The sequence below is a fragment of the Oncorhynchus clarkii genome, chromosome 20, assembly GCF_045791955.1.
Source record: "Oncorhynchus clarkii lewisi isolate Uvic-CL-2024 chromosome 20, UVic_Ocla_1.0, whole genome shotgun sequence".
Taxonomy (NCBI): domain Eukaryota; kingdom Metazoa; phylum Chordata; class Actinopteri; order Salmoniformes; family Salmonidae; genus Oncorhynchus; species Oncorhynchus clarkii.
This window is the reverse complement of record NC_092166.1, coordinates 76,063,873-76,082,603: the sequence shown is the minus strand read 5'-3', so window position 1 is coordinate 76,082,603 and position 18,731 is coordinate 76,063,873. Positions and strand designations below refer to the sequence as shown.

Below are 18,731 nucleotides of genomic sequence, written 5' to 3'. Positions count from 1 at the left end.
AATGACATCATAGACTACCATTAGACAAATTAAGACTGTGAATAAAGTGGAAAATATACATTTGGACACTGATAGTAATATATGATTTCACCCTCAAGGCCATGCACATAGCAGTGAGTCTACACTAAACTGTAGCCAATGCTATGTTTATCTCCTGAAAATAATGGCGATTCAAGTGTGTCAAGTAGCTTAAAATAGCACAGGATACACTTTAGGCTGTATCCTATTTAACAGGTAATCGTGTGAAAATGCTTGAACATATTGCAGACATGCCACGCATTTGGTTTGGTGGATTAGCCGCACTGCTTGAAGATGCTGACGACGCCTCTACTCACCGCGACTCCTTGAGCGCCCTGAAAGCACAGATTTTATGGGATGTTTCCCGTTACGAAGCCTCCGATGCCAGCAACAGAAAAAAAGAATTGTTGCAATAGTTCCAAGCAATAGCAGCAATAATAGCAAAACAACTTGAATACTATACGGTCTCAATAAGACCAAAAACGCTGCAGCAATCATTATAAAACGCGATGTAGGGCAGCGCCTCCTGCGCACAGACAACCGGCTCTGGGCTTGCTGCCCTATATACTGAAAGCGAAGGTAATATTATTGACAGGATATAGTGAACGTCTCATTGCAGCCCGAAACATAGGCTAGACTACAGACTATCCTTCAGTTCTATTGATTTCAATAATGTAAGGCAACAACCCATGACTCAGCAGAAGAGCTTTTTTTTTTTTTTTTTTTTTTTTTTACTCATGCATGGGGAGTGAGCATCGGCATCCGAGCTCCGCACAGCAAATATATGGTCTGAGTATCACGATCAGTCTCTATCATCAACCTGGTCTCTGATATATGCTAAATTAAAACAGTGTAGTATTAAATATGCTAGGCTAAGGCTAAACTATAATAACACAGGCCTAATTGTCATGAAATGACTCTGCTTAATAGAGATTTGTTAGTAGGCCCATGCCAAGCTAGGCTCAAGCACAGATGAAAGGGTTTTGACATAACAATTATGTCAAAATTAAGCTTTATCTGTTTCCTGGATTAAAGGCAAATGCGTCTGATTCCAAAGTAAAATTTGATTTTTTTTCCCCCCCAGAAAAATAACTGCCTTTATAATTCATGAATTAATTAATGTCGACACGACAGTTTTATGTTTTCCCCCCAATGCGACAGCAGCACTGCGAAACTAAGTGGCTCCGCCGTGCGCTTTTCCTTAGAACTCCAAGTCCCAGCAACACCCGCAGAAAATCAACATCCCTTTTGCACGAAAACGTTTCTTGGTGAGTGTCCGCTTGTGCTTAAATTTACTTTAACGATAATTATGTAGTTATCAAACTACTTGGGTGGCTAAATGGTTTTACCTAATAAATACGTTTATAATGTCTGCAAAGTATAGACTGCTTGTTGTGCACGGTGACATGCTAACTATCGTTAGCTAGCTAGCTAGCTAGACCAAGGAAGCTGCCTCGTTCTTGTGTTTTCTTCGACAATGTTTCAACTAGTTTAGCTAGCTAACTAGTCAGCAAAAGTGTTGAATTGGAGCAGTTATTCACACTAGTGCTAGCAGGGGTTATAGCTAGCTAGCTAGTGTTGAACACACGTGATGGCAAATTGGAGAACACTTGCATGAAAACAAACAATTTGTGACATTGTAATTGTAGTTAGCTATCATTGTTTTAGATTTTAGCTATTATCATTGTAACAATGTACTTATTGGTCATCATAGCCCTGCCAGACATACTGACAGCTGGATGAGGATAATGATGTTGACAAAGTTTAGTTTATTATCAGTGGGATTCGATTTGGATGAGTTGTCTGTTTTATTATGTTTTTTTTTTTTTACTCCAGATAAAATCAATGTCCTCCCCGACTGGAGCAGAAGATGAAGATGAGGTGGAGTTTGTGTCAGTAAGTGATTTGTCATTTGCAGAAACAAAGGTTCAAAGGTTTCTCTACTATGTTGTCATTGCGTCGTTCCATGTAATTTCAGCAAGCCATGACACCCACCATCATCATATATTGTTCTGAAATCGTTTCTGTAGTTAGAAACAGATAAGATTAGCTGGCATTCCTGCAACATTCTTTTGTTGAAATATAATCTCTGAGAAATTAAGTTTATTGATTGCACCCACATTGGCTATTTTTTTATTTATAGGATTCATATCATATTTAATACAAATAGTACCTCAAATCTGATTTGGACCAAATGTTTTTTTCTAAGTAAGACCCCCACGCCAGTCCCATCACAGTGCTTTCAGAAAGTATTCACACCCCATGACTTTTTACACATTTTGTTGTTATAGCCGGAATTTAAAATCCTTTTAGATGTAAAGTCCCCTGTTTAGGTGACTTGCATGGTTCTGGTACTGGTTCTGACCAACATTTTTGCATAGAAATCAATCTGTGGACACCATAGATCGAAATGGCTTGCATTTAGATGTAGGCCTGATTCTCATGGATACAGAGTGAATGTCTCTTCTGCCTGTGTGAAATCTGACACCACATTAAGCTGGAATGTCCCTCCTTCCATTTAATTCGCTCTTCCGACTGTCCATCAACTGAACCCAAGTCACAACCACTAACAACACATATGCCTGGAATCCTTACATCGTAGCAGCAGGATAGTGGTTTTGTTGCCATAGCACATTCCGAGATAGATTCATAGATTTTACACAAACACTTTCTGTTTATCATTGACGGAGAGACGTTCACAGCGGTTGGGGCAAACATTTTGATCAAGAGATCTTCAGAAAATATGAACCTTTTCTCTAACTCTAAATATACAAATATGTATTTTACAGTTAGAAGGAAGGTGAAATCTTATAGTTAGTCATTTTATAAATGTATTCTACTATATTTAGACATAATGTAATTTCAACCTTATTCATACAGTTTTTGGGGAAAAGGAAATGCACAATATAAAATATTTCATATTTTTTATCATTTTTATACTGTGTACTTGAGCTTGCGTTCTCAAAAGTCACTACACCTCAGCAATTTATAACTATTTTTTACAAGAAAGGTGTTTTTTGGCCCTCCCATGATTAAGTTACTTTTGGGAATTACATAGATTACATTTTCGATTAAATTTACCTAAATTTAAGATTTTAAAATCGATTCAATTTAGAATTTTTGTCATGGCCTACACACTACTCCATAATGTCAAAAAACATTATTCCACTTTGACATTTTTACAAATTAATAAAAAATGAAAAGCTGGAATGTCTTGAGTCAATAAGTATTCAACCCCTTTGTTGTGGCATGTCTACAGTACATAAGTTCAGGAGTAAACATTTGCTAAACAAGTTGCATGGACTCACTCTGTGCAATAATAGTATTTCACGTGTTTTTAAAATAAATACCTAATCTCTGCACCCCACACATACAATTATAGTGCCTTCGGGAAGTATTCAGACCCCTTGACCTTTTCCACATTTTGTTAGGTTACAGCCTTATTCTAAAATTGATTAAATAAATGTTTTCCTCAGCAATCTACACACACTACCCCATAATGACAAAGCGAAAACAGAAATACCTTATTTACATAAGTATTCAGACCCTTTGCTATGAGACTCGACATTGAGCTCTGGTGCATCCAGTTTCCATGGATCCATTTCTACAACTTGATTTGAGTCAACCTGTGGTAAATTCAATGGACATGGTTTGGAAAGGAAAATAATCCGATGGTCACTCTGACAGAGCTCTAGAATTCTTCTGTGGAGGTGTGAGAAACTTCCAGAAGGACAACCATCTCTGCAGAACTCTGCCAATCAGGCCTTTTATGATAGAGTGACCAGGCGGAAGCCACTCCTTAGTAGAAGGCATATGACAGCCCGCTTGGAGTTTGCCAAAAGGCACCTAAAGACTCTGGTCTGATGAAACCAAGATTGAACTCTGGCCTGAATGCCAAGCGTCACATCTGGAGGAAAACTGGCACCATCCCTATGGTGAAGCATGGTGGTGGCAGCATCATGCTGTGGGGATGTTTTTCAGTGGCAGGGACTGAAAACTAGTCAGGATCGAGGGAAAGATGAATGGAGCAAAGTACAGAGAGATCCTTGATGAAATCCTGCTCCAGAGCACTCAGGACCTCAGACTGGGGTGAAGGTTCACCTTCCAACAGGACAATGACCCTAAGCACACAGCCAAGATAATGCAAGAGTGGCTTTGGGACAGTCTCTGAATGTCCTTGAGTGGCCCAGCCAGAGCCTGGACTTGGAATGTGATCGGACATCTCTGGAGAGACCTGAAAATAACTGTACAGCAATTCTACCCATCCAACCTGACAGAGCTTGAGAGAATCTGCAGAGAAGAATGGGAAAAACTCGCCAAAAACAGGTGTGCCAAGCTTGTAGCGTCATACTTTAGACTCAAGGCTGCAATCGCTGCCACAGGTTCTTCAACAAAGTACTGAGTAAAGGGTCTGAACTTGTGTAAATGTGATATTTCATTTTTTAATTTTTATTATAAATTAGCAAAATGTTCTAAACCTGTTTTTGCTTTGTCATTATGTGGTATTGGTCATAGCTTGATTATATTGAGGGGAAAAACAACAATGTTAGAATAAGGCTGTAACGTAACAAAAGATGTACAAAGTCAAGGGGTCTGAATACTTTCCGAAGGCACTGTATGTGTAAGGTCCTTCAGCTGAGCAGTGAATTTGAAACACATATTCAGCCACAAAAAACAGGGAGGTTTTCCAATGCCTATGCCTTGGTAGATGGGTAGAAATATATCCCTTTTGGGCATGGTGAAGTTATTAGTTGCACTTTAGATGGTGTATCGATACACCCAGTCACTACAAAGTCACTACTAGGCCAATGGTGAATTTAAAACAGTTACAGAGTTTAAGGGCTGTTATAGGAGAACTGAAGATGGCTCAACAACTTTGTAATTACTCTGCAATACTAACCTAATTGACAGAGTGAAACGAAGGAAGCTTGTACAAAATGAAAATATTCTCCATATTTTCAAACATAGCGGTTGCTGCATCATGTTATGGGTATGCTTGTAATCGTTATAGATTGGGGAGTTTTTCAGGATAAAAAAAATTAACGGAATGGGCTAAGCGCAGGCAAAATCCTACAGGAAAATATGGTTGTCTGCTTTCCATCAGACACTGGGAGATGAATTTGCCTTTCAGCAGGACAATAACCTAAAACAGAAGACCAAATCTACGCTGGAGTTGCTTACCAAGAAGATAATGATTGAAGAATTTTGAAAATAATAATGGGCAAATGTTGCACAATACAGATGCACAAAGCTCTTAGAGACTTACACAGCTGTAATCACTGCCAAAGGAGATTCTAACATTTATTGATACTTATCTAATCAATATATATTCGTTTTATTTTTCATAAATGTTTAACAAATGTTGGAATTTTTGTTCCACTTTGACATTAGAGTATTGTGTTTTAGATTGTTGACAAAAACTGACAAATCCATTTTAGTCTCACTTCGTAACAACAAAATGTGGAAAAGTCTAGGGGTGTGAATACTATTTCAAGTCACTGTACAGTATCAGTTCTTTATCTGACAAGTAGTATATTGTTTCTTCATCCTTTGTAATGTATTTTCAGTAAAAAAAAATAATAATTAAATCCTGTGCAGAGAAATTAGTAGTTGAAGTCGTTCAGTTTTGGTTCCAATCTACATCCTAATATAGATGATGCTGTTCCTGCTATTAGGTGATAATAGTTTCTTTAATTTTTTTTTTTTAACCCCCCCTCCCACCCTCAATGTTAAAGGGATAGTTCACCCAATTTACAAAATGACATTGGTTGACAGGACACGACAGTTCACCTGACACAAGACTGAATCCAAAAATGACACTGTTGATTTTATGTGCATTTGACATGTATTGTACTATTTGCCGTGTTCCATGGCAAATTTTCTTTCTAATAGACAAACAGGCTCATTCTGTTCAGAACAACCCAGGGTATGACGCCATGTCATCTAGTAAATGTACATCAAACATAGTGATCATAAACGTTGACACTGTATATGACAGGTTTTGTATGGAAATGTAAAGTGCACTTTTGGAGTCATGGGTGTTTGGCTTGCTTGTATGACATCAAAGTGTTATTTATTATAATCCTCAGTCTCATCTTTCAAAATACATTGAGTCCTTTTAATTTACAGCATTTTCCTCACTCAGACAACTTCTTGTCGCATATGAAGTGCAGAGCCTGAGCTCTGACGTAATTTATAGCATGTTACTTTACAGCAACTGTGTTCCAATTTAGGTGCTTATCAGTTTCCAAATCTGCCATTTTCAACTTTTATAAGGGTACAAGTGTAAAAGGCTACACATTTTCATCCTATGCATTAGTTGAATTGAAATTGACCCAAACGTGGATGTTTGAGTCAGATTAGGTCATCTACTACAGTTCCCATATTGTTAAAAAACTATTCCGTATTCTTCTACAAAATTCAGACAGTGTCTAAGTGAGTCAACAGTTTATTTAAAAACAGTGTCAGACAGTGTCTCATCCATTTAACTATTTTGTTTCAGGAGGCTCCACTCAGACCTGTACTGGAGTGTATTGATTTACTGAGTGAGGGCGAAGACGATGACAGTTTACCCATGGCAGAGACAGTGAGTGTGTCAAGTGAAAGATAATAAATTCAATCCAAACTGTAATGACATATGGAAAGGTTGGTGGAAGACCATTTAAAAAAAGTAACAGCCCGGGTTCGACCACAGGCTGTGTCACAGGTCCCAGGCTGGCCTTTAGGGAAGGGTTTGGCCGGCCGCGATTTCCTTGTCCCTTCGCACTCTAGCGCTCTCGGCGACTCTGCCGACTTCGGTCGCCAGCTGCACGGTGTTTCCCCCGACACATTGGTGCAGCTGGCTTCCGGGTTAAGCGAGCAGTGTGTCAAAAAGCAGTGTGGCTTGGCAGGGTCGTGTTTCGGAGGATGCATGGCTCTCGACCTTCGCCTCTCCTGAGTCCGTAGTGGAGTTACAGCGATGAGCCAAGACTGTAACAACCAATTAGATATCACGAAAATGGGGTAAAAGTACCACAAAAAAGAAATGTAAATGTTATGTAAGTAGTATATAATGTTCACCTTTATTTTTTATTGTGAAGATTGAAGATGAGATTGAGCGACAGAAGGCTCAGGTCACCTCCACTTTGGACAGACTGGCTCAGCAAGTCTCTGTGGAGAGAAAGGAAAGAGAAGAGAAGTGTAAAGCCTTCAAGGTAAGGACACTTCAAGTTGGTATGATAATCTTATTAACCATTTGAAGCTTGTTCTGCACTTGTCTTTTGTGGGTGCTATAATGTCTGCACGGTTCTTCATTTTGGTCCTGTCTCTGCTCGCATTATTTCAGGAGAAGCAAATCTCACAAAAGGCTCATGGGCGGCAGGAACTGGCATTTAGTCCCAATGGACATGCATATGATGCCAAGCGCTGTGTGGATATGTGGTTAAAGATGCCAGGTAATGTCTCTTTTGTACTAGAGTTTTGGACCCGTATTCATGAAATGTCTCAGCGTAGGAATGCTGATCTAGGATCTAAAGTGATCAGCATAGTTACTCCGAGACATTTAATGAACGGTCCCAACTAGCACACAGAAAGTTTAACTTCATTTGTTAGAAAAGCAGCATCTCAGTCTTGCCATTGTCTGTTCTCAGGTGTGAAACCTGGTATCATCAATACTGGAGCTAGCTGGAGACGCAGACAGGTCCCCTTTCCTACCAGTAGCTCATCTACACATACCTGTCCAGTGATCAACTGTGGTCGGGTTTATGACAACGTGCCTCTCCTGGAAGGTCACTTGAAAAGGTTAGATAATATATGAGATTTATATTTCTGTGACAATTATACATAATAAACAACCAACTTTTATTTTAGCCATGAGTTGCCTTGAGAAATACTTATTTCTTTGTGTTTGCAGGTTTGACCACTCTCCTTGTGATCCGACCATCTACCTGAAAGGAAGCCCAACTGAGCTGTTTGCTTGCGTTGCCTGTGGTCTGCATTTTGAAACCAAAGAGGCTTGGAGGGTGCATCAGCAGTCAATGGTTGGTTGTGCCTGTAAAATCAACCGCTGTTAGAAGATGACAGCACTTTCAATTGTGTTCAGTCACATGTCATTCAAATGTGCTCTATGCAAGAATTCTACCTGTCTTTATTCCTAACCTAAAGGAATCAAGTACCATGAGGAGAAAAAGGACATTTCTGAATGCCGTTTCAAACTATAAAGTAGCTTTTTACTTGCAAGTAGTCCGTCCGACCGACCACCTTTATACAGTAGTCTTCCTGTTTTAAAATTGGAGGTTAAAAACGTAAACAATGTAACAATACTTTACATTCCTGCAACAGCTTTTGTTATTGGATGGAGGGAACTGGATGTCCATCTCTACCAAAGCAGTAGAGAGCAGCATTTAGCTGTGATATACACTTGGTGGCACTAAATACCAATGAGGAAGATCAATTATTTGGGGGTAGTTGCCATACTATTATATCTCAAGATTAAAAAAATATGAAATGAAAATGAATACTTTAATATTCTTGTTTAAGTCTTCAACCACAGATAATGCATACACATTTCAATCCAGCTAAAAAAAAGTATTGACTTTCATTGTGTGGGGAAATTGTTATTTTGTTTAGCTGTCCTCCTCGCCTAATGAAGACCATGACCACAGTCAGACCTGCCAGTCCATCGTCTGCTTCGCCTGCCCTGTCTGCTACTTCCTGTTCTACACCAGGGACGAGTGCCTCCATCACATGGCGGCCAAAAACCACTTCTCTCAGTCCATCATCATGAGTGGTAAGCCTTGCCTCTCCCACTCTTAAGTATAATCAATCATGTAACAAGGATATGAATCTGCATCAACACTAAATATTCCACTCATGAAAATTGGATTTAGGCGGAAAGAGAAAAGATAAACGGCATATGGACTCTCTTTATGCTGTTATTGGCATTACTAGTTATTTTATTTTTTATTTGACCTTTTATTTAACTAGGCAAGTCAGTTAAGAACAGATTCTTATTTTCAATGACGGCCTAGGAACTGTGGGTTAACTGCCTGTTCAGGGGCAGAACGACAGATTTGTACCTTGTCAGCTCGGGGATTTGAACTGGCAGTTATTATAACGCTCTAACCACTAGGCTACCCTGCCGCCCCATCTGCATGTAGAGCAAATAGGTTGTGCAAATGAATAGTGCTTGGACGGGATAACTTAACCAAATACACTGCTATTAGTTTGCTCTATTGAAACATGTAACCAGCTATTTTGTTCTCTTTCTGAACAAAAGAAACTACAGGGACAGCATTGCCAGTTCCCATCCCTCGATATGCGAAGAATCGTCTTACTGCTTTATGTAAGGAGGTTATATTCAGCGTGAGATGTACAACATGCCGAAAGGGGCTTAACTCACACATGGAAGCACAGGCCCACTTCAAGTAAGTTTATATCTGTATGTGTTTGTGTACTTTTGAACTCTATGGCGTTAGTGTACATGCAATTACATGGTTGTTACATAGGCAGGTATAATTGCAGTGTAGGTACAAATTGTTCATAAACAGTTTGTCTGTGTATTAGAAAATAAATCAATAACAGACATACATATTCAACATCTCACTTCCTTCATATGGATAAATCATCTTATTTGTCATTTTGTTAATGTTATTCTTCTCCCTCAGTGTGCAGTGCAGAGAGGGCAGTGCCAGGGCTGAGGCAGTGAAAACAGTGGTGCAGGTTATGAAACAACTGCAGGTGCTGGGCCAGTGCTCTGTGTGTTGCAAACTGTTCCTCACCCAAGGTCAAGTTGACAGGCACAAAGAATTGAGTCGGCACATTACTGAGGTCAACAGCACCATGGAAAGGGCGATTCTGCACTACAGCAATTTCTATGAAATCCAACACGCCAAGAGGGCTGCGGTTGCCCCATCACAGAAGAGGGACAAGGAGAGAGGTGATTCTGTTGGATACCCAGCCAAGCGCCAGAGACGCGGGGGAACTTTGAATGGCAGTGCTGGGCCCTCAACGAGTGTCTCGATAGTGGCATGGTTCTGTGAATGTGGCCAGCGCTTTTCAGAGGAGGCCATGGCAAGCAAGCACCTTTTAACTGCCAATCAGATATTCCATCAATGTGGTGTGTGTGGAAAGCGTATGGATGAGTCGTCCATCACTCGCCTGCACATGAGCCGCTTTCATGGCGGCGCCCACCTCTCAAACTTCCTATTCCACTGCCGGCTGTGCAAGGTGGACATGCCACGTCACGAGGACATCCTGTTGCATGTGTCAGAGACCCACAGTGGACACACTTACTTCAGGGAAAGAGAGGTATCAGACGAGGAGCCTGCTCCCATCTCCTATTCCAAACCCTCCACCAGTGGCAGACCCAGCGCTCCCACTGAGCCCAGGGCTAGAACTACAACTCCCACATGTCTCCCCAAACAGGACGAGAGGTGGCTGTGCAGAATGTGTGAGGACATCTTTGACTCGGAGCGAGCCGTGCACAAGCACTGCAGAGATGTGAGAAACCACAGTTTCCAGAGGTTTGCCTGTGGCCACTGCCCACAGAAGTTCTTCAAGGAGGACACATTACGCAGGCACTGTGTGAACGAGCACAGCAACCAAATAGTGACACGCTACTTCTGCGGGCTCTGTGACAGCATGCAGTATGACACCGAGGGGGAGTTCCAGGAGCACTATAGAAGCCTGCACAGTAAGGACTACTACCTCATGGATGTGCCTGGGGTTGATAGACCCACTGAGGCCGAAAACTACAACTCCAGTCATCTGGCAACAACCAGTGAATGTCTGTGTCCATGCATGTCGTCAGAAAAGGCAGAAGACGAAAGGAAGGCTACTTTCACACGATGCATGAAGCTGCTGTCCAGTGAAGACAAATGCAGCTTTGTATGCGCACCATGCGACATCAAGGTAGCCTCCTTTGCTCAGATTAAGACTCATGTCCACTCTCAACACGAAGCCTTGGGGCTAGAGAAGACCTTTGACGTGGTGTGTGGATCCTGTCAGAAGAGTCATAACGACGTGCCCAGTTTCCATAACCACTACCACTCCCAGCACTGCTTTCTGGAGCCTTGCTCCAGCTCTAGAGATGGAGGTGAGAGTCGTACGGAGAAGGCAGCAACTTCCTCCGCTGTTAAGACACTGGCTGCTGTGGAGATTAAACCGGAAGTGAATGGCAAGTCTGCTTTCAAGTCTGCTTTGAGTTTGGACTGTGTTCCGTGATTAATTTCCACTGCACTGACCTTCCTGGTCTTAGAAAACTGATTTGATTCATACTTTTTTATTTAATAGTGGAGGAGTTTGACGATATGAAACATGCCATCGCTGTGAACTTGGATGAGGTCAGAGATGACACTGAACCCCATGGAGGTGATTATTTTTTGTTTGCTGATCTGTTCAGTGATTTGGTGAATGACATCGACCATAGAAATGATATAGCTGCAGCTATGCTAGCGGTTAAGAGCGTTGGGCCAGTAACCGAAAGCTTGTTGGTTTGAATACCTGAGCTGGCTAGCTGAAAAATCTGTTGATGTACCCTTGAGCAAGGCACTTAACCCTAATTGCTCCTTTATGTCGCTCTGGATAAGAGCGTCTGCTAAATAACTCAAATGTAAAATAGCTATAGAAGGTTTCTTGTATTTTGGTCTGTTCAGTGATTTGGTGAATGACATCTACCATAGATATTAAATAGCTATAGAAGGTTTCTTAGAAATATTTCCTAAAGTGCTGTTTTTTTTTCCAACTGAGATTCTCTTTTTTTGTCCATTTCCATTGTGTTTCAGATGAATCTGAGGAGATGAAGCGTGCCTTGGCTTTAAGTGCAGAAGAAGCAAGAGAGCCAACTGACTTTGATATTGGTGTGTAAACACCTTTACTTATCTTTGTTTATTTGAGGAGCTTTTCAGTAGTTACATTTTAGTTTACACGTTAGAGTTGGGAGATTTTTAGGTTAGACCTCTTCTACGATATGCTAATCCAAATATCACGATATGCGATAATTGTTTTGCGCCGGAAATGACTAAGTAATTCCAGACTGTGACATTTTTGTGCTTTAAAAAAAAATCTTATTAGTCACATTCTCATTTAAATAATCTTTGTGTGGCAAAAAAATAATGCTTAGTTCATTCATATGGACTTCCTTTTCAACATATTGATAGAGCCTAACTGGTAAAACTGCACAGTTTTAATTTGTAAAGTTCAAATACAGTATAGTCTTGCACATCACAATATATCGTCTTGCACTTCACGATATTATTTAATCATATATCAGCCAATCCCTGTTGCATATTGCCTCATTTGAATGGCCAGAAAGGTTTTGAAGCGGTTGCCCAATCTGGTCATGTAGATAGATGTAGCATAATAAAAACAAGATGATACCTCTCTTTTTTTAACCAGCGTGACATGCTTGAAGAATAACCTTAGTGTGAGTATGTCTAATCAAATCATAGTGACGTTTAATGCACACTGGGATATTCAGATAGTTGGTGTAGAGAACAGCATGAACACTTTTTGAATGGTTTTGAGATGGTAGTCTCGTGTGTTTTTGAGACAGTTATATTTCTTATTTAGGTTGACATTATATTGATTTTTTTTTCTCCTGTTGTTCCCCCCAATTTATCTTCACAGAGATGGAGGAAGCTCTCAAAAGAAGCCTTCTTGAATACTGATCAGCAAATGTTACTTTCTGGTAGCCTGTCATTTATTTAGATGTGTAACATATCAGCTACTTTCAAAATCGTTACACTTTACGACACCCTTATACCGATGTGATTACACAGTAATAACTGTAGTAACATATGAACTGTAAAGATTATGTTGAGGCATACCGTGTATGCATCTTTATCACATGTTCAGAGCTTTTTTTTTTTAATAAAGATGTTAAGTATTTTCCTTGTCTCTTTCTTTGAACTTTTAACATTAATCATTGGATGTCTGGATATTGTCAACAAGTAAATTATATTAGGTCGTCGTTATTTATATATATATATTTATGTATTATATTATATATATATATATATATATATATATATATATATATATATATATATATATATATATATATATATATATATATATTTTTTAAACCGTTATTTAACTAGACAAGATTAGGTCGTTCTACTGGCTGCAGTGGAGAAAGAATCCCACCCTCTTGAACGTTCCAGAAGTGCAATCCTCAGTCCCGTCCGATGGTTCGGTAAAAACAGCAAGGGAAGTTCCAGCCCATGTTTGGAAATGTTTACTCTGTGGCGCTGTCTGTCAAGCAGAAACCTCTACGTTGTGCTCTTGGGACCAGCTAGTGCACCGTTAGGTGTCCATTGGAATTTAATCTCGAGGGAGATCATTATACTAACTATGGCACAAGCGAAAATCCACCAGGCTAAAATGATTGAAGCCGCTAATGGCAAATTCAGCAGATCAATGTCTATGGCAGATCGCTCCGGACGACTTCTTGAAAGTTTGGACCAGCTGGAAATAAGGTAGGCTCTTTTACAGACAGCTGGCCTGAATACTGTATAGAGAAGACAATTCATCCTTGTTGTAAATACAGAGCGCACACTTGTCATTGTAGGCTACTGTAACGCTATCATATGCCTTTGTTTGTCTAGTTTCTTTGAAGAATACACACTATTCGGCTACACAATCTCTGGTTCCATGCAACAGCTTGTTTAAACTGATTCTAAACATAGAAAGCAGTAGACGGTGCCAGTGGAAGAAGGAAGAAAGTTCTCTGAATACGTGTGCACACTACAGTGTACGCCATGACCGTATCATTTACAACAGTGGTTTATTTGAATATTTTACGGTGCCAGACTGTGTCCTTTTAAAATAACATCATAACCTTATTTAAATAGCTGTAAAAAAAAAAAAAAAAATGTTTGAAATCAACACCGAAAAACAGTTGTAGAATGTGCAATGGGATGAATAATATGATCACAACTTTCTCTGAGTCACGTACTAACACTTACCATACATAACCTATCGAAATATCTCATGACAATGACATCTGTTTTAGGGTGGAGGCTTTACGCGAAGCCGCAACTTCAATGGAACAGGAGAGAGAGTGCTTACTTGATATGATCCAGTCCATAAAGAATAGTGAAGAAATGCGCAGTATTTGTGACGGTATGTGTTTGATAGCCAACAGATATCTCAGGTTGGATAACTTATGCTTAAAAAGCATACATTTGGTTGAAACAAAGGGACACTTCACTGGTAGAAATTCTTATTTAAAGTGATAGTTCACTCACTGATGTTTTAAGAGCTCAAAAAGGGTCTTAGGTTGAGTCCAGGTCCTGTCATGACTTTTGCAAATCCAGCTATACAGCCTACCTCAATCCAAAATGCACGGGAAAGGTAAGTACCATGCAATTCCCCATGTGGGGTGGCATGGCTATAGGCCTAATCTACTTTTATGGCATAGACAGGAATTCTTCTTGTCAGAACATCTGTAAGATTTTGGTACTTCTGACAAACTTTTACTTTAGTGAACTGTTCTGTTAAAGGTGCAATGCAGCCATTTTTATCTCAATATCAAATCATTTCTGGGTAACAATTAAGCACCTGTGATTGTTTTCAATTAAAATGTAATATATAAATATATATAAACAGCTATTTTTCAATTTTCCCCTCCCCACTTGAAACCACTCCCAGACAGTACTAGCAACATTCTTGGTTGAGAAATTGCTCTTTTCTTTTTATATATATATTTAGCAAAAAGAGCAATTTCTCAACCAAGAATGTTAGTACTGTCTGGGAGTGGTTTAAGTGGGGAGTGTAAAACTGAAAATTAGCTGTTATTGGCAGAGGTTTGGAACTCTCAAATTGGTCTATTACCTAATTTAGCTCATGATTTCACAATTTTACAATATTATTCCAATATATATATATATATAAAACATAGGAAAATAAATGTTTTGACTACACCTGGCCTTTAACACCAACATCTGATAACACTGTGCTATCTCTCTTTTTCAGGAGAGAGAGAGGAACTATCTTTAACTGCTAACCGTCTTCTGGGTAGGACGCTGACAGTTGAAATATCAGTGGAAATCATTAGAAACTCCACACAAGAGGATGCGCTACGCAAGGCTACCTCTTTGATTGATGAGCTTGCTGCAAAGTTGCTTGACGACATGGATGGGGCCAGAAAGGGCCTGATGGCACTGCACGCTGCCTGTGTGACCGAGGCACCACCGGTTCCTATCGATACAAAATTCCAGACGATCGTCATCACCTGCGCCCTGGAAGATCAGAAAAAAATCAAGAGGAGGCTGGAAACTCTGATAAGGAACGTGGATAATGCTGAGAAGAATATCAAGATAATGGATCATCAGAAAGTGGATGACTTAAACAGTGCCAATGGCAAATGAAGGCACTCATACTGATTCAACCCCCCTAATAGCCCTAACTAATAGAAAGTCATAATATATTGGGAGACCAAACTCCTCATTACCATGCTATTATTTCCCATAATTAGTGAAAGATAGCGTCCACCCGTCTTCCTGTCATGGCATAAGGAGTCCATACTAAAGTACAGGTCTACCTAGACTGGATAAATGACAGGTCTACCTACACTGGATAAATATAGTCTGTTCTATATAACTTGAACCTTTAAAGTGCTTTGCCTTGAACATTTGAAAAGTCCTTATGACTACCACTGTATTCTACTACCACTAATGTCACATTCAAACCCTGTCACCATAAATATTGCATATAAAAACGTTTTACACATCTTAACATTACTAACATTGTCACATTATTGTTTTGAATGTCAGTTCAGTTACCTACACACTGCCTTATGTAGTTTCAATAAGCACTCAGGCTGCCACTCATTAAGGCAATTAAAAAATGCATCAACATTGTTTTTGTTGAACCATCTTAATGTGATCATTTACAGTCTTAATCCTTGACATGTTTTGCTACTCTCCAGTCATTACTGTAAGCCCGGGTCACAACCTACCTGAAAACACAAGGCAAGGTACTGAGACAGTTAATCAGCTAAATTAAGTTAATATCTATATGTAAAGATATGTTACGTACATACAGTTGACGTCAGAAGTTTACATACACTTAGGTTGGAGTCAGTAAAACTAGTTTTTCAACCACTCCACAAATTTCTTGTTAACAAACTATAGTTTTGGCAAGTCAGTTAGGACATCTACTTTGTGCTTGACAAGTCATTTTTCCAACAATTGTTTACAGACAGATTATTACACTTATAATTCACTGTATTACAATTCCAGTGGGTCAGAAGTTTACATACATTAAAGTTGACTGTGCCTTTAAACAGCTTGGAAAATTCCAGAAAATTATGTCATGGCTTTAGAAGCTTCTGATAGTCTAATTGACATCATTTGAGTCAATTGGAGGTGTACCTGTAGACGTATATCAAGGCCGACCTTCAAACTCAGTGCCTCTTTTCTTGACATCATGGGAAAATCACAAAAAATCAGCCAAGACCTCAGAAAAAAAATTGTACACCTGCACAAGTCTGGTTCATCCTTGGAAGCAATTTCCAAACACCTGAAGGTACCACATTCATCTGTACAAACAATTGTACGCGAGTATAAACACCATGGGATCACACAGCCATCATACCGCTCAGGAAGGAGACGCGTTCTGCCTCCTAGAGGAAACCGCCATAACCAAAGCCAGACTACGGTTTGCAACCCCACATGGATGGTACTTTTTGGAGAAATGTCCTCTGGTCTGATGAAACAAAAATAGAACTGTTTGGCCATAATGACCATCGCTATGTTTGGAGGAAAAAGGGGGAGGCTTGCAAACCGAAGAACACCATCCCAACCGTAAAGCACGGAGGTGGCAGCATCATGTTGTGGGGGTGCTTTGCTGCAGGAGGGACTGGTGCACTTCACAAAATAGATGGCATCATGAGGAAGAATTATTATGTGGATATATTGAAGAATCATCTCAAGACATCAGTAAGGACGTTAAAGCTTGGTCGCAAATGTATCTTCCAAATGGACAATGACCCTAAGCATACTTCCAAAGTTGTGGCAAAATGGTTTCAGGACAACAAAGTCAAGGAATTGGAGTGGCCATTACAAAGCCCTGACCTCAATCCCATAGAACATGTGTGGGCAGAACTGAAAAAGTGTGTGCGAGCAAGGAGGCCTACAAACCTGATTCAGTTACACCAGCTCTGTCTGGAGAAATGGGCCAAAATTCACCCAACTTATTGTGGGAAGCTTTTGGAAGGCTAACTGAAACGTTAGACCCAAGTTAAACAATTTAAAGGCAATACTACCAAATACTAATTGAGTGTATGTGAACATCTGACCCACAGGGAATGCAATGAAAGAAATTATTCTCTTTACTATTATTCTGACATTTCACATTCTTAAAATAAAGTGGTGATCCTAACTGACCTAAAACAGGGGATTTTTCCTAGGATTAAAAGTCAGGAATTGTGAAAAACTGAGTTTAAATGTAGTTGGCTAAAGTGTATGTAAACTTCCGACTTCAACTGTATGTACTTGTGAACGACCAGTCCAGAAATAGCCAAAGTAACAGTACTATCTGTGAGACCTCATTAGAGACAATGTACCATGTCAATACATCATGAATAGGCATTTCACATGCAGGTGCAGAGTAAGCAACACGAGCACATGCACATACAGAATAGGATACTAGGCAGTCATTTTATATGTCCATTAACACATATTTAGATATTTTTTTAAGCAAGTCACTGATGTTGAAACATGGCATTCTTATTATTATTATTTTATTATATTATCTTATTTTTTTTTTTTTGGGGGGGGGGGGTCTCATTGCAATGTGTATCTGTTATTCTAACAAACCCTACACAATTTAAAATGTGGGTAAAATAAACACATTCTTAGCATAGCCAGTACATTCCTGCAATGTTTTTTTCATTGGGTCGTATTGTGTACGACCCAACGTGGTCATGCTTTAAATGACGTGTCAAACATGTCAAATATGACATAAATCTGTGCTTTATAAAGGGTGGCATAAGCACCTCTTAATAAAGGCCATATAAGTCATTCAATTGAGTCTGCACAAATAGGATTTATAACCCTGTCATACATCTTGGTAGAGCTTTGCAACGCCAGGATATTGGGTTTGATTCCCTGATCTATGGATTTCACATGACTGGGCAGGGGTGCAGTCATAGGCTGGTAGCCAGGCCCTGCCAATCAGACAGAAATACTCCTGTTTCATCAACTTTCCGGGTGGCTGGTCTCAGATGATCCCGCAGGTGAAGAAGCCGGATGTGAAGAGGCTGGCGTGGTTACACATGGTCTGTGGTTGTGAGGCCGGTTGGACGTACTGCCAAATTCTCTAAAGTAGATTCTTCTACTTTGAAGAATCTAAAATCGAAATATATTTTGATTTGTTTAACACTTTCTTGGTTACTACATGATTCCATATGTATTATTTCATAGTTTTGATGTCTTCACTATTATTCTACAATGTAGAAAATAGTAAAAAAATTAAATAATTAAAAACCCTGGAATGAGTAGGTGTGTCCAAACTATATTATATTTCACTAAAACTTTTCAAGGATGGCCCTACTTCTTTCCCTCTTAGGTGCATAGTGAATATTGGACCAGACCTCAACTTCCCCCAAAATGCTGTGATGCAGGATGACACACACACTAATGTAAAGTCCTTCACAGCAAACAATGTTGGTAGAGCCTTTCTAAATCTTATTTTTTGCCTACTTCAGTTTTTTTTATTTTTTTGTATTA

The 18,731-nt window shown here is 39.6% G+C and overlaps 2 protein-coding genes across 3 annotated transcripts; both read left to right on the top strand.

The window, feature by feature from the left end:
* Positions 1-1,231: 1,231 nt before the first annotated feature.
* Positions 1,232-12,886, top strand: LOC139376914 (zinc finger protein 451). 2 transcript variants are annotated; one of them, XR_011627970.1, is made up of 13 exons: positions 1,232-1,286; positions 1,855-1,914; positions 6,521-6,604; positions 7,098-7,211; positions 7,343-7,451; positions 7,647-7,797; positions 7,910-8,036; positions 8,626-8,785; positions 9,275-9,422; positions 9,663-11,173; positions 11,290-11,367; positions 11,781-12,421; positions 12,625-12,884. XR_011627970.1 is itself a non-coding variant. In XM_071119909.1 (13 exons), exons 2-13 carry the CDS (start codon positions 1,864-1,866, stop codon positions 12,663-12,665), a joined length of 2,649 nt encoding a protein of 882 aa, XP_070976010.1. In that variant the 5' UTR covers positions 1,232-1,286; positions 1,855-1,863; the 3' UTR covers positions 12,666-12,886. The 2 variants fall into 2 exon arrangements, 1 of the variants encoding a protein (XP_070976010.1); XM_071119909.1 differs by having other exon boundaries at positions 11,781-11,855; positions 12,625-12,886.
* Positions 12,887-13,130: 244 nt separating this feature from the next.
* LOC139376915 (BCL2 associated athanogene 2) lies at positions 13,131-15,874 on the top strand. The gene is made up of 3 exons (XM_071119910.1): positions 13,131-13,475; positions 14,012-14,121; positions 14,974-15,874. The coding sequence occupies exons 1-3, from the start codon at positions 13,231-13,233 to the stop codon at positions 15,366-15,368; spliced, it is 750 nt and encodes a 249-aa protein (XP_070976011.1). The 5' UTR covers positions 13,131-13,230; the 3' UTR covers positions 15,369-15,874.
* The last annotated feature ends 2,857 nt before the right edge of the window (positions 15,875-18,731 follow it).